The sequence below is a fragment of the Hypanus sabinus genome, chromosome 2, assembly GCF_030144855.1.
Source record: "Hypanus sabinus isolate sHypSab1 chromosome 2, sHypSab1.hap1, whole genome shotgun sequence".
Lineage (NCBI taxonomy): Eukaryota > Metazoa > Chordata > Chondrichthyes > Myliobatiformes > Dasyatidae > Hypanus > Hypanus sabinus.
The window spans coordinates 168541261-168558143 of NC_082707.1; the positions used below are offsets into that span (position 1 = coordinate 168541261).

Genomic DNA, 16883 nt, shown 5'->3' on the forward strand with positions numbered 1-16883 from the left:
TTTTTGCACTGTTTTTGGTCTGTTCGATAGGTGTATACTGCAGTTGATTTATTTTTTTACCTTCTATATTGTGTATTGCATTGAACCGCCACTGCTAAGTTAAGAAATTTCACTTCACATGCCGGTGATAATAAACATGATTCTGATTCTGACTTCCCTTCCTGAAGTCCACAAACAATTCCTTGGTCTTGCTGACATTGAGGGCATGATTGTTGTAATATCACTCAACCAGCCAATCTGTCTCACTCCTATATGCTCCCTCGCCCCCTGAAATTCTGCAAATAACTGTGGTGTTATTACTGATTTTCAGATGCCATTTGAGCTGTGCCAAGCCACATTCATAAGCGTAGCAAGAGTAGAACAGAGAGCTAAGCATACATCTTTGGGGCATGCCTGTGTTGATTGTCAGTGAGGCGATGATGTGATTACAATCCACACTGGTTTCCAGTAAGGAAGATGAGCATGCAGTTGCAAAGGGAGGCCCAGGTTTTGTTAATCAGAAGCAAGGGGATAATGGTGTTGAACACTGAGCTAATCAATAAACAGCAGCCTGCCGTACGTTTTACTCTGATGTCTAGACGCTTCAAGGCCAAGTGGAGAGCCAGTGAGATTGCATTGCTGTAGACCGGGGGTCGGCAACCTGCGGCTCCCGAGCCATTTGTGGCTCTTTCACCTCTGTGCTGCGGCTCCCTGTGGCTTTGGGAAATAATTGGTCAGTATTTAATTAAAATGTATTTTATGTTAGTTTGTTAGCTTTTGAAATGTAATTCTAAATTTGAAGATTATGGTGATCTTGTACAATCTAAGTGTGGCGACACATTTCCTGCCACATCCGAAACGGCTCACAATTAGCCAGCATTCCGGCTAAGGGAGATAGCCTACGGGGGTTTGTGAGTACGCGTCTTTTGCAGCATCTGCGTCCATGGGGGCTGGGTTGAGGGAGGCTTAAAAGCAAGGCTGTTTAGTTCGAATAAAGCTATCTTTGACTGCAGTTTACTGACACCGCTACAACGTGTTTTTATCGCTGGCTGTCCAGACGGAAGGTGCTGAAACGCTTTGTCGCGTGTCTGGAAGAAGTGAAAACTTTCCTGGGCAGCAAAGGGCTCACCTTTCCTGAGCTGGAACAGCCAGAGTGGCTGGAAAAGCTACACTTCATGGTAGACATGACAGCGCACCTGAACACGCTGAACACAGCTCTTCAGGGGTAAGGACGTACAGCCCTGCACATGTTGGAGGATGTTTTGGCATTCGAGCGCAAGTTGACAGTGCTTGCCAGAGATTTACAGAAAGGCACTTTGTCTCACTTCCCCAATTTGAGAGAGTTCAAACAAGGTCACGACATGATAATTTCGGAGTATTTACATTCTGCAATCATCGCAATGCAAACATCGTTTGGGAAACGCTTCTGTGAGTTCAGAGAGGAAAAAAACACATTATCCTTCCCGGTCACTCCCTTAAGCATCGATCCTTCCCTACTGAATACGACTGCATTGGCAGGTGTGAGTCAACCTGATCTTGAGATGGAACTGGCCGACATAGCCGACAAAGACATATGGGTGTCCAAGTTTAGACGCTTGACAGCAGACCTTGAAGATGTTGCCCGTCAGAAGGCCGTTCTTGCTCAGAAACACAAATGGAGTGATATTGAAAACCTTCCAAAACCGGACAAACGTGTTCGAAACATGGAATGCTATGCCCGACATTTATGTAAACATTAAAAAGTATGCGCTTTGAGTCCTGTCGATCTTTGGATCCACATATGTAAGTGAGCAGGTGTTCTCCAACATGAACTTTATTAAAAACAAACATCGTGCACGCCTCACAGATGACACCTTGCGATCCTGTGTAAAGATGAAGGTGACGTCATACAGCCCTGATGTGCAGACGCTGTGCGCTGAGGTCCAGGAGCAGAAATCCCATTAACCAAGTATGATAAATATTTTAATTGCCTATTATTTTATGTATATTCATATTTTTTCATTGTTCAGTGAAATAGTCCTTTTATTTTTCGGGCTGACAGCTGGCTGATGTTATTTTTGGTTTGCTGCTGGCGGAAAATTTAAGTTCGGCGTTTTTCATAAATACAAGAAGGACTCAAATAGACATTGAGTATTTTACTTAAAAGTAACTTTCAACCCAACGTCTTTTTTTCGGAGTTCAAAATGTTTTTGTTGCATGCAGAAATGTAATTTCGTTTTCTCTGCAGGAGTTCATCAATTTCATAAATGCAACACATTATAGTTTGTTTATACATAGCATAAAGGCAAAAAAAACGTTGTATGCAGTGTTATTTCATTTTAAATGTCAAACGGGTTTTGCGGCTCCCAGTGTTTTCTTTTCTGTGGGAAACGGGTCCAAGTGGCTCTTTCAGTGGTAAAGGTTGCTGACCCCTGCTGTAGACCTTCTGTGACAGGAGGCAGATTGTAGCAGGTCCAAGTCTTTGCTTTGGCAGGAGTTAATTCTAGCCATGACCAACCTCTCAATGCACTTCATTGTACCAGGCAGTAATTGTAGAACAGACCTGCTCTTCTTGGATGTCAATATGATTGATGTCTTTTTGAAGCAGTTGGGAATCTCAGATGTCCTTGAGCATTCCAGCCAGTTGATCAGCGCAGATACACAGCACCTTGCCGGGTATGCCATCTCACAAGGATTCACTCTCTTGAAGGATGTTCTGATGTTCAACTATGAGACAGGGATCACAGGATTGCCAGAAACTGCAGGGATTTGCCCAGGCTTAGTGTTGTTCTCTCTTTCAAAGTTTAAAAAAAAGACGTTGAGCTAATCCGAGAGTGAAGCATCACAGTCATTTATCCTGATAGGTTTTGCTTTGTGGGAAGTAATGGCACGTAAACTCTGTCACAGCTGACATACATTCGATTGTGTCTCTAACTTCACACAGAATTGCCTTTGTGCTCACTTGATGACCTTCTGTAGGATATACCTGGATACCTGACATTCATTATTAAGGACCTCCATCACCTGTTGCTTCAAAAAGGCAACAATTATGCCAGTGCCTAAGAAGAATAATGTGGGCTGTCTTAATGACTATCACCCGGTAGCACTCATATTGACAGTAACGAAATGCTTTGAGAGGTTGGTTATGACCAAACTGATCTCCTGCCTCAGCAAGGACCTGGACCTGGTGTCAAGATTTCTGAGGATCAGACCTGGTCCCAACACATCGATGTAGTTATAAAGAAGGCAAGACAGTGGCTATACTTTAGTAGGACTCGTCTGCTGGGGGGACTGGTGTCCCAAGTCTACAGGTTCTGCAAAAATGCTGGTAGATTTAAATGACTTGAATCAATGCTGCAGAGAATGTGACTGTAGATCCCAACTGTAGTAGTTGTAAACAGGAGAGATTTTTAATTCTTTTGAGAGCTGCACTCAAGAAGTTACCACTCTGTATGGTGCCATCACCCTCTTAAAACAGTAGCAAAATCATTGATCCTTCCAACATTTCTTCCAAAAGAAGATGGGGTCAGAGAACAAAGCAACCAAGGGCAACATCCTTCAGACTGTTCATGAAACTACTTCTTTTGCTTCTGTAACTTTCAAATATAGTTCTGTTCTTGTTGAAAGCCTGTGGTCTATATTTTGTTAGTGTGTTTTTGGGTTGATTGAACAATCTGGTTCTCGTTCTCTCTCTCCCTCTCCCTCCCTCTCTCCCTCCCCCATTCACTCACTGCTCCCATTTGAAGGTGGGTGTGTGTATGTCCGATCTCTCTGTCCCTGTTGTTCAGGGAGTGACTGCTGGAGTCCTTGATATGATGATTTCTGGTTTCTGATCACTCCTTTTTTTGTTGTTATTTTGTACAGTTTTGATCTAGGTGGACTGAATCTGTGGCCTGTGTTAATGAACGGCAGTGCTAGATTGTACTAAACTGAGCTAAATTGAATGTGCCTAGACTCTTTCGATGACTTTGGGAGTTGGTGTTTTATGTTCTGTGGTTTTTGCTCTTTATATTTGTTTGCGTTGTTACGAACCCCGTAACTGGGTCACTTACCAGCAAAGATGGAGAAGTCCATTGAAGTCTGATGATACTATTTTTAACAGTATTTATTAGTAAAAATACACAAAAATAATATCAATGAAAATATACAGATAATATACATCGTCAATACTAAATCTAAAAGTGCGGGTATAATAATAATAAGAAATAAGCTCTATCATTGTCTAGGGGTTAATGTATTGTCTGATGGAAATATAAAGTTCACTCAGTTCATGCAGGCTGCAGCCTCTGGGGACCACTGTGTTGCAATGGTGGGAGAGAGAGATTTGGAGAAAAACTTGCCGATTTTCCTTTTATGATTTCGATCCGTCAGGAGTCTTGTTGTCATGGCCTTTCACTTGTGACCTCTCTTTTAGCTAAACCAGGGGTCAGCAACCTTTACCACTGAAAGAGCCACTTGGACCCGTTTCCCACAGAAAAGAAAACACAGGGAGCCGCAAAACCCGTTTGACATTTAAAATGAAATAACACTGCATACAACGTTTTGTTTTGCCTTTATGCTATGTATAAACAAACTATAATGTGTTGCATTTATGAAATTGATGAACTCCTGCAGAGAAAACGAAATTACATTTCTGCATGCAACAGAAACATTTTGAACTCCGAAAAAAAGACGTTAGGTTAAAGGTTACTTTTAAGTAAAATACTCAACGTCTATTTGAGTCCTTCTTGTATTTATGAAAAACGCCAAACTTAAATTTGCCGCCAGCAGCAAATCAAAAATAACATCAGCCAGCTGTCAGCCTGAAAAATAAAAGGACTATTTCACTGAACAATGAAAACATATGAATATACGTAAAATAATAGGCAATTAAAATATTTATCATACTTGTTCAGGTTGACTCACACCTGACAATGCAGTCGTATTCAGTAGGGATGGATCGATGCTTAGGGGAGTGACCGGGAAGGATAATGTGTTTTTTTCCTCTCTGAACTCACAGAAGCGTTTCCCAAACGATGTTTGCATTGCGATGATTGCAGAATGTAAATACTCCGAATTTATCATGTCGTGACATTGTTTGAACTCTCTCAAATTGGGCAAGTGAGACAATGTGCCTTTCTGTAAATCTCTGGCAAGCAACGTCAACTTGCACTCGAATGCCAAAACATCCTCCAACATGTGCAGGGCTGTATGTCCTTACCCCGTTGAAGAGCTGTGTTCAGCGTGTTCAGGTGCGCTGTCATGTCTACCATGAAGTGTAGCTTTTCCAGCCACTCTGGCTGTTCCAGCTCAGGAAAGTTGAGCCCTTTGCTGCCCAGGAAAGTTTTCACTTCTTCCAGACACGCGACAAAGCGTTTCAGCACCTCCCCTCTGGACAGCCAGCGATAAAAACACGTAGCGGTTGCTACACGCAGTCAGTAAACTGCAGTCAAAGATAGCTTTATTCGAACTAAACAGCCTTGCTTTTAAGCCTCCCTCAACCCGCCCCCCATGGGCGCGGATGCTGCAAAAGACACGTACTCACAAACCCCCGTAGGCTATCTCCCTTAGCCTGAACGCTGGCTAATTGTGAGCCGGTTCGGATGTGTCAGGAAATGGGTCGCCACAACATCTTATTTAGATTGTACAAGATCACCATAATCTTCAAATTTAGATTTACATTTCAAAAACTAACAAACTAACATAAAATACATTTTAATTAAATACTGACCATGTAGCGGTGTGCTACACGCAGCGCTAAAATTACGACACGGAGTCGGTAACTGCAGTCGAAGGAAAAAACCTTATTCGAAATCTTCAGCCTCACTTTTAAGCCTCCCTCAACCTGCCCCCCATGGCGCAGAGGCTCCAAAGCTCTGTGCTCGCAAACCCCCGTAGGCTATCTAATTGTGAGTCGGTTCGGATGTGCCAGGAAAAGGGTCGCCACAACCAATTATTTCCCAAAGTAACAGGGAGCCGCAGCACAGACGTAAAAGAGCCACATGTGGCTCCGGAGCCGCGGGTTGCCGACCCCCGAGCTAAACCGTTCTTCCGTGATGAGCCCGCCACCCTGGCAAGGGAGGACGCACACGAGCCCCCACCGGCTGTCGCTATTAAACGCTGTCAAGGGATCTCTAGCATTTCTCCTGGTGTGTCTAAAGGGGTTGTTCCCCAGACCCCTCTTTTATCCTTACTCATGGGGTCTCAGATGTCAACCAGGTTGGGATGATGCAATCCCTCAACCAGACCACTCTGGTTGTCCCCTGAGGGGTTTCAATGAATAGTACAGTACTCAATACACAATTCCGTCTCCAAGAGACAATAGCCATTCTCGGTGGTTCCGTTTCGCTGAGGTCAGGACACATTCCAAACCTTGTGTATTCTGGACGTCTCTCTCATTTTCTGGGTCTCAGACCCAAATTAATAGCGATCTTGTGATTCTCAAAAAGGAGGGGGCGACTTTGTACCGTTTGGCCCCTCAGAGTTGCTTCACATTCATAACACCCCCTTCCTTCTAAGATTTTTACCACAGGTAAAAATTAATTAATACAGAGTCTTACAGGATTTCAGAATCTAACACAATACAAAAGAGTTTTTTTTCACTACAGAGTAATACAGTTATACATTTAATTCAGCATCTAAACAGCGATTACATTGTCACTTCCTTTAATATCTTGACATCTTGTACCTTAATAAATTCTTGTAGCATCAGACTCCAATTTAATAACCACCTATTTTTTTATTCCTTTTTCTTCAGCAAAACAAAAACTAAAGAGTTGTGATCTTAGCTTATGTGTATATTACAAAACTTCATGCAAATACTAATCTTTATTTTACTTTCAAACTTAACAGTCAATCTTCCATGGGGTTGTCTTTATTAGTTACATGCTTTGTCGAAATCCCTTAAAACCGGATCCTGTTATTTAAAATGACATTCCGTCAACCCTCGCCCCTTTTCCAGTTAACTCCCACGTGGTTAGCTTGTGCACCAATGTGGAATAGGCTTTTGCATGCTCCTTTCATAGGAGTTATTTTATCAACAATGTTTTCTAAACTTAGCCCATTTGCCGAATTTCCACACAATTCTTTATTTTTAAGCAAGTCGTTAGTTTTATCTTCAGGACCCTTCATTCTATTAGTTTACAATTTAAGATCTGCAAGCGTTCCCTCTTTGTCCAAACAGCATTTCAAATTCTGCCTCTTCACAGCACACTCTTGAATAACAATAGCGTGTGGGGCACCTTTACATTCCAAATCAACCTGTAATTGATTGGCAGGCACCATGGTAACAAGCCATTGTTCCTTCAGCCTGGTTGCTGCTTCTGACATCAATCCAGACTTTAAATTTTCTTTGTTCAATTTAGGAACTACATTTTTCCCTTCTCCTTCAATAATAAGATTCACATCACCTCCTTTTATCTCCTCACTAACTTTTGACACACCTTCGAACACAAACAACTGGGAACTCTCACTTCGCACTAGTACCACAGTTAACCCTTTCTTCACTGAACCAAGTCCATCTGACCCACAAGGACTGCATTCCTTTTCAACTGAATCAAATACCTCAGACTTTTTCTGAGTTCCATTAGTAGGTTCAGTACCACGTGCATCCACATCTTGAACACGCCTCTTCCAGGTTTCCAGGTTTTCGATACCCATACCCTTTTCAAATTCTAAGTTCCCCTGATTCTCCCAGTTACTCTCTGGGCAACTCCCTTTCGGAGTAAACTCAACCCTGCGGGCTGAAACAACCTCATCTGCCAACCCAGCTGACTTCTTCAAGGTAATGGCATCCTTTTCATCTAGGACTGCCCTCATTTCATTATCAGGAACACCTTTAGAATCTTCAACTTCTTCAAACAGTTCTGTCAAACCAGACAGATCATCCATGTCCAACACTGGACCTTCTGTTTCTCATTTTTACTCCGTGCCTCTATAAATCTCCTCCTGGCTAAGGACAGGACTACCTCCTCTCCCTTACTCTCTTTCACCTCCCTATTCTTTGTTTTACCACCCTCTAACCCCTCTTGGTACAGGGTCAGTAAAAATGTCTCAGCCAAATCGATACTGGCCTCTTTCTCAGCTGCCTTTCTCGACAGGCTGCGAGTGGTCGCGCATGCGGGATAGATCTTGGAATCTAGGGGCGGGTCCTCAACACAGAAGCTAGCTCGTCAGCTCCATGGCCGACCAAACGTCACCACCAGCTAAATCGTTAGCCAGAAGGATGTCTACGTCAGTTCTCGGGAATTCTGATCACACCCCTATTTCAACTGGTCCTGATACCAGCTCACAATTTATAATGATCCTACGCAAAGGCGCAGCTTCTGTCCCTTTTCCTATGCCTCTCAAAGCTACCTCTCCAGTCTCGGGACCAAAATCTAGTACTGTACTGCGAATTAATGACAGCTCATCTCCAGTGTCTCTCCAGATCCGCACTGGAATGGGTGTGTCTCCCTCTTTCACAGACACGGTTCCTTCTGAAATAAACTTCTCAGGCCACTCTCGTATTCTGTCTACCTGGGGCTTTCTCATCGATTTACTGATCACCACAATACATCCTGTAGGGACTGCTGCTTTCCCCTTTCCTGTCTCCTTCCTCGGAGCAAGGCACTTACATGCAATATGACCCACCTTTCCATAATTAAAACAGGTCAAGCCAGGACCTCTCCTGCCGTCTTGCCTTTCCTCCTCCTTATTTTTACTACTAGCTCCCGGCGGGATCTCTGCCTCAGCCGGCGGGCTTTCTCTACCGTTCCCACAGTCTTTCTGGTAACTCTTATTCGAGGAAAACTTTGTCTTGTGGGTTAGGGCATATTCATCTGCGAACCTAGCAAATTCGGATATGGACTTGTTCGGCTGCTCGTTCAAATACATCCGGATATCATCAGAAACACAACCTTTAAATTCCTCAATCAGAATTAACTCCCTGAGACACCAAAAATCCTCTTCCACCATTTCTGCTACACACCAACGATCCAAGAGCACACCCTTCTCATAGGCAAACTCTGCAAACGTCTGATTCCATCCTTTCTTTAAATTTCTGAACTTTTGTCTATAGGCCTCAGGTACCAATTCATAGGTCCGAAGAATGGCCTCCTTTACTTTCTCATAATTCTCAGACTCCTCCTCCTCCATGGACAACGTCACATATGCCCGTTGTGCCTTCCCTTTTAACACACTTTGTAACACCGCCACCCACTGATCTTTGGGCCACTTCTGACTCACTGCCACCTTTTCAAAATGCAAGAAATAACTATCCTCAAACGGAGGTACTAATCTAAACTCCCTACTAACATTAAACCGCTCCTCTGGGTCTGACCCTTGAGCTCTTCGCTCTTGCCTTAACTTCTCCAGGTCCATCTCATGTTGCCTCTGTTTCTCCTTCTCCTCATGCTCCCTCTCTTTTTCGGCCCTTTACTTCTCTTTTTCAGCTGCTTCCAGCTGCTTTAACTTAATTTCATGCTCCCTCTGCTTCTCAGCTCTCTCCTGCTCTTTTTCCTTTTCGGCTCTTTCTTTTTCCTTTTCAGCTGCTTCCAGCTGCTTTAACTTAATTTCATGTTCCAACCTTAATTTCTCCAACTCTAACTGAGCCATCCCACTAGTTGGTACCTTTTCAGGGATACTTTCCAATACCTCAGCCGGAAACACATTCTTCACAATATACTATTGAGTTATGGCCCTCTGCACCTCCCGCTTTTTCATCGACAACCTCACCTCTGCGAGATTTAGTCCTTTCGCAATATTTATCAAGTCCGACTTTGTGGCAGCCTCTAGCGCCTCCAGTCGGGTTTTCTATGAATTCGTCTACATCCATCTTTGCTGGTTTCCCGCCTGGTTACCCGCGCAACCAGATCCAAGTTTGGACTTGAAAGCCCGATTTACTGGCCCTCCATTTTGGTATCAAATCTCGAGACGAGGCCCCACGTTGTTACGAACCCCATAACTGGGTCACTTACCAGCAAAGATGGAGACGTCCGTTGAAGTCTGATGATACTATTTTTAACAGTATTTATTAGTAAAAATACACAAAAATAATATCAATGCAAATATACATATAATATACGTCATCAATACTAAATCTAAAAGTGCGGGTATAATAATAATCAATAAGAAGTAAGCTCTATCGTTGTCTAGGGGATAATGTATTGTCCGATGGAAATATAAAGTTCACTCAGTTCATGCAGGCTGCAGCCTTTGGGGACCACTGTGTTGCAATGGTGGGAGAGAGAGAGAGATTTGGAGAAAAACTTGCCGGCTTTTCCTTTTATGATTCAATCCGTCAGGAGTCTCGTTGTCGTGGCCTTTCACTTGTGACCTCTCCTTTAGCTAAACCATTCTTCCGTGATGAGCCCGCCACCCTGGCAAGGGAGGACGCACACGAGCCCCCACCGGCTGTCGCTATTAAACGCTGTCACGGGATCTCTAGCATTTCTCCTGGTGCGTCTAAAGGGGTTGTTCCCCAGACCCCTCTTTTATCCTTACTCACGGGGTCTCAGATGTCAATCAGGTTGGGATGATGCAATCCCTCAACCATACCACTCTGGTTGTCCCCTGAGGGTTTTCAATGAATAGTACAGTACTCAATACACAATTCCATCTCCAAGAGAGAATAGCCGTTCTCGGTGGTTCCGTTTCGCTAAGGTCAGGACACATTCCAAACCTTGTGTATTCTGGACGTCTTCTCTGATTTCCTGGGTCTCAGACCCGAATTAATAGCGATCTTGTGATTCTCAAAAAGGAGGGGGCGACTTTGTACCCTTCAGCCCCTCAGAGTTGCTTCACATTCATAACAGCGTGATTTGTTTTTTTTTGGCATGTTGTGGGTTTGATGTTTTCCTTGAGTGGGTTCAGTGGATTTTCTTTGTTTCAAGACTGTGGGATGACGAATCTCAGGGTTGAATATTGCCTACATAACTTTGATAATAAATACAGTTTGAATCTTTAAATTACTGGTTGTCATTTGCTGCCCTTTGTGATTGACTGTAGTTAATATTGATAGCAAGCTATATCTTAACCATCAAGTGTTTCCCGGTCCCCTTAATGTTTTTTTTAGCTTTAGCCTTCCATGCTTTCATTATTTAGACATTTTTTTTAAATGAAAGCTTTTAATTGGATACCAAAATGATAATTCAACTGAGCAGTATATGTTGTGCAGTACTCTAGATTCTCAAAGGAAACACTAACCCAATGACTAATCCAGAGAGAAGTATTGAACATTTGGTTAATCATTTGTTTACCTTCTTTCCTCAAATAACATTTATGTTCCATATTAAATCTGATGGATTGTTATTGTTTTATGACTATGCCGAGTCCTGATGGAGCAACTAGCCACGTTATTTTTAATTTCAAAAGCAGCAATAGAAGCTATCAAAACTAGTCACATTTAGAATTTAATAAATCTGGTGACCTGCAGTAATTAGCAGCAATTGTTCAGTCACTATCATATCTAAGCAAAAGAATTTCTGCTTTCAGTATATAAACTGAGCAATGGTATTTGAGGAGAAGCCTGTCAGCAGTTTTTCTTTGCTTTTTCTAATTAAGGTGAATGTGTGTTCAATTTTTTAATGTATTGTATACCCCTAGGCAGCCTGCCTAGGAGAAGGAAAACTCTGATTTCAAACCTCTGCTGCCTTGCGGCCATACCCACCCATTTCGAAGGCTTTGGGAGTAAAGTCCGAGGATGAAATCTGGAGCCGGTGTCCCTAAGGCAGTTTGATGTTGTTTACAACTTCACTCTGGCAAACTCTGCGATGACACTGGTGCCAAGCTGTATCAGCGCTTGCCCTTCCCTTGGACTACCTCAGTGACATCGAGAGGAGGATCTCACAGCATGGGCAACTGTGGTTCTTGAAATCTTCCCACCCAGGCTTGTGCCCTGGAGAGGACACAATCCACCAGAGGCGCAAACCCATGAATCCTTGGGATCGATGGCTGCCTACTATACTACTAGGTTGGACCATTTTAGGTATACACTCAAAGTACTAATAAGTGAGTTGTCTTGGGAAATAACCATTTACAGAACCTGTCTAGTCAAGTGGACTATAATTTCATCCTAAATTCTGATCACATTTTTGCAATGCATGTTGTCACACAGTTGTCAGAATATTTTTTTCGCACCGAACCATTTGAATCTGATGGCAAGCATCATTTTAATAAATATATCAAGGATGTGCAAGTAGTATCTAGAGATTAAAGAGAAGGAAGATATTAAATTTCAAGACCTGACAACACAATGCACAACTGATATAAAAATGTGAGAAGAATTTTAACCTGTTTTGGAATGTTTTATAATGTTTAGATTAATGTAATCTGAAATAGGTGTGTGCTGTATTGGAGCATATTTAATATAGATTGGGTATCAAACTGACAAGCAGTGCTCTTGGCTTGACTGATATGAAGAGAAACAATTTGAGTAATTGTTCGCTACTGAAAACTTGTGATGTTGCTCAGTATTTAATACAGGTTGAAACACTGTAGTCTAGCATTCAGTGATCTGTCAATTCCCGTAATCCTACGTGTTTTGAATCTGTAGTACAGATCTGTGCTAATTAACAAGTTCTAAGTCAGAACTAACGAAAATCTAAAATTGACTGAGGTCTGTACTAACTTCTAGTTAACTAACCTAGCAGTGCAGCTTTTGTGATCTCAGCTGACAGTGATCTAACAGATAGGGTTACTGCCAGTTGCTGGAAGCCTTACCTGTGTTTGGAGCAGTTTGCCTTCTCAGAGGAAGATGTTTCTGGTCAATATCTGTGGTCTGGCATCCGTGAAGTCCTAAGGATGCTGGACTAAAGAGTTCCAACCTGAATAAAAAGTTACCTTTGTATCTCACATGCACTGAACATTTATTGACATTGCCATCTAATTAGCTACAGGCATCCAATAGGTCGAATCTAGCCACCTGTTATTTCCTTTGACTCTAGAGTAGATAATGAACAGACAAAGAAAGTGCTGGGCTTAATTTTTTGATTCCTGCTCCTTGTTCAGTGGAAAATCCTCAAAGCTCGTGAGCTTTCAGGTTATGACAAATACACATATTTAAGAATATGAAAATGCATAAATTATAGAACTAGAATTATATATGCTCTCTTAATAGATTTCTGAAAAGTACTTTTATTGGGCAAATTTAGGATTTTTAAAACAAGTATATTTTGCACTGAAATTACTTTACCTAAATATTAAACTTCAACTGTATATAGCTGAAATATATTAAACAAATATGCTCACTTTCAGTTGTTGCTGATTTTATAAGATTTGTGGTTTTTATTGACCGTTCTTAATTATCCTTTAGAAGGAAGGGATGAGTTGCTGTTTTGACATTCTACTTTTTATCCGTAGAAGGAACATCCATAATGTTAATGCATAGGGAGTTCCAGGATTCCCACCCAGCAATAATGAATGGACTGTGATGTACTTGCAAGTTAGTGCAGTGTACATCATGGAAAGGGAACTTGAATATGATTGTCCTCCCCTATTCCTGCTACCTTTACCTTCAGTGTGAAGTGATGAAGTGAAGATTGTTTCTTCCAGGAATGTAGTTGATGCTCCTCATTATTCTGCCTCAGTTATTGTTGGTATTACAGGGTTGTTCTTGATTGTATACTGTATGGTCCCCTACCTAGAGTACATTCTATGCCCTGGTCAGTCTCAGTGCTTCCAGCTGACATTGTACACATGAGGTTGCTTTGTGGGTACTGATTTATTAACCAAAGGGAAATTGTTAGTGGTAATCAGCACAAGAGTTTCATGCCCTTGTTTGCCTTGAAGCTGTAAAACTTGATTGGATCCAGAATGTACGCTGGGGGTTCCCATGGCTTAATTTTGACTGTGTACTACCATGTCGCTACTGCAAATGAACCTGCCTTGCTGCTGGTAACTAATACATAGATTGCAGGTACACCTGGACAACAATACTTCTTCATAAGTCTGTGGGTCAAGTTAATAAAATAGCATCTAGAGAGGCCTGAACTATTAACTGAGGCATCCAGATGAATTGTCCAGGAATTTAATCATTAACAGTAGTGTTCCTATCAGAAAGATTCATTTCTTCTGGTTAGAAAATCATAAATGGTCTTCATCAACCAGTGATTTAAGATGCTGTTAAACTACCTGGAGTGAGAAATGTTTTTTTAAGTTTACGTGATCTCTTGTGTTCAGGCTTCTATGTCATTTATTCCAACGTTATTTAATAAAGGTGATAGCAACAGCTACCTGCGATTATATCACTCCTCTAATGTTGAAAAATGTGCCTAAATGAATAAACTTGTTTGGCTGGATGTAAGGAACCAGAAAGCGAGTTTGATAGTGGAGGATGGAGAGGAAGGTAAATGTCAGGGCCAGTAAAAACAGGCAAGAGCAAAGTAATAGGTACAATAAGGCAGATATTTTAAAGAGTGCATATTTTGATTCCAGGAATATTATTCTTAGGAGCCTCATTTGGAGTAATGTGAGCAGTTTTGGTCCCCTTATCTTAGAAAGGATGTGCTGACATTGGAGAGGATTCAAAGGAGGTTCACAAAAATGATTCTGGGATTGAAAGACATCGTATGAGAAGCGTTTGATGGCTCTTCGCCTGTACTCACTGGAATTCAGCAGAATGAGGAAGGATCTCATTGAAAACTAATGAATGTTGAAAGGCCTAGATAGAGTGGATGTGGAGAGATGTTTTCTATAGTGGGAGAGTCTAGAACCAGAGGCACAACCTCAGAGTAGAGTGATGTACTTTTAGAAAGGAAATAGGAGGAATTTCTTTTGCCAGAGGGTGGGGAATCCGTGGAACTCAATGCCACAAGTGACTATGGAGGCCGCATCGTTGGTTATATTTAAAGTGGAGTTTGATAAGTTCTTGATTAGTTATTAGTGCATCGTTTGCACAATCACATGATCATTAGGGAGAATCTAAATTAATTGAACTGGTTCAGATGGCCTTGTGGGAATTGCCATAATGAAAAAGTAATTCTGTCTGTAATTAAGTTCTCCTGCCAGTTCAGTATTCATACCTTATATCTTCCAGTTTATTTTAGAATATACATCATTTTTCAGAATACCATGAGGCATTTTCCATTTAATCTGCATTTGCTGGTATGAATTGCCACTCATAAGCATTTTACTCTTAATCATAGTATGAAGGAAATATAATAAATTGCTTTACTTTGATCGTAAAGATATTTAATTTTCACTTGCTTTCTGCAGGATAATAGGATGTTAATTTGTTACCAGAATACAAGCCAAGATCTGTAATATCCAATAGAAAGCAGGTGACTCTGCAGTCATTTCACTGGTTGAATAAAACTACTAATTGACATAATCATTAATTAAAAGACAAATTTACATTTCAGTGAGGAATGATATGTATGATAATCTTTAAAGGTGAAGCTTAAGATTTTTAATTGCTGGTTATAATTTATTCAAAAATAAAATTAGTTAAGACATCTGCATTTTTGCTGTATCATTTAAGTTTAGATGTTCACTGAAGTCAAGATGATCTTCAGTTTTTTTAATTGAACAATTGCTTTGCAGCTAAAAGGGAATGGTATCTGACAGAATTGCTACAGATTCACAGAGATGGTGAAGATGAGACCCTTCCATCGCATGCCATTCTGCAGTTTGATATTTTCTTCATTCTCTGCATCAGTTATGCCATACATAGCATGAATTAAATCTGACTTTTGTGGAATTTTGAAGCTTTATGTGTGGTAATGCTCCATTATTGTTGGCTAGTGATTCCTTTTTTGAGGCTTCACTTTCCAGTGAATTTTGGTGGATTAAAATTCTGAAATTAATTGCATTTTGAAAGAAAATAATTAATTGTAATTAGTTTCCTTTCAGCAGTAGCTTTGGTTGTAGATTTATTTATTTGTTTGTTTTTCAGTTGTATCTTGTCTAATTCTGTCTTCCTGAGCATCTCTGAATTCAAGTATACCAGTATTACCTATAGCTGTCAAAATCGTAAACTTTGAAATCTCTCTTTCTTCTTCATTTTTCTATCTCTCTTTAGTCTCCCTAGGGGAGTTTATTCAATCATTATTAATCTTTTGGTTATTTTAACTAGTAATGTTAGTTGGTGTAAAATGTAGTTGGTAATACTTCCCTCTGGCATTTTGGGACATTGTTGTTTGTTTCAGGTTGAAAATTGAAGATGTTGCCAACAATTGTGAATATTACAAGTTTTTTTTTATTTTTGACAAGTTTTTGGTGTTTTTTTTGGTGTGAATCTTCCACTGCAGTTCTAGTCCAGCTAAAACCCCTTGAATATCATCAAAATTTTCTGTTTTGGAGTTAAGTTCTAAATTCTCACCTATGCTAAAGATTTCAACTTCGCATATATTTTTTGAATGCCTTTTAAAGTCTTTACTAAAATGATTGTCTTTCTTCAGACAGTTTGAAGCTATATGCAGTTATTCTGTCAAGTTTCATCAAGGTTGAATTTATTTTGACAATACTATAATGGCTCTCCATGAGGATTAATTGTGAAGATGACAGAAAAATTGTGTTAATTTTAAATGCCATTTTTAATTATCTTTGCCATTTATGTAGATATGGGATGCTATTGAAACAGGCAGGTGCTTAAAGACGTACTTAGGCCATTCAGGGGCTGTCCGTGATGCTCAGTGGTCTTTGTGTGGAAGACAGGTTCTCAGTGGTGGATTTGATTCCATGCTCCATCTCACAGATATTGAAACAGGTACAGCATTGTTATGTTCTAATATCTTTGTGTTCATTTTAAAAGCATTCGCAATCAACAAAGTGAATGCGGGAAGTGAAATTAAGTCACAGATATATATTTTCCACCAGACTTCTTTTTCCTCAAGCTTGAAACCATTTTGAGATTTATGATTTGAGCAATGAATTCTAAAACTGTAATCATAGTTCAAATGTTACATGTCTAATTATCGAGTACTTTTTGAACATTCATATAAAAAGGTAATTATTTAATTTCAGCAACA

At 40.8% G+C, this 16883-nt stretch overlaps 1 protein-coding gene across 6 annotated transcripts in view; it reads left to right on the forward strand.

Annotated features, from left to right (window-relative positions):
* wdr25 (WD repeat domain 25) overlaps window positions 1-16883 on the forward strand; it is a 60143-nt gene that overhangs the window by 25037 nt on the left and 18223 nt on the right. For all 6 annotated transcript variants that reach the window (XM_059959146.1, XM_059959174.1, XM_059959165.1 and 3 more), the window contains exon 3: window positions 16474-16621. In XM_059959146.1, the coding sequence (XP_059815129.1) occupies window positions 16474-16621 (148 nt within the window). The remainder of the gene's footprint in view (window positions 1-16473; window positions 16622-16883) is intronic.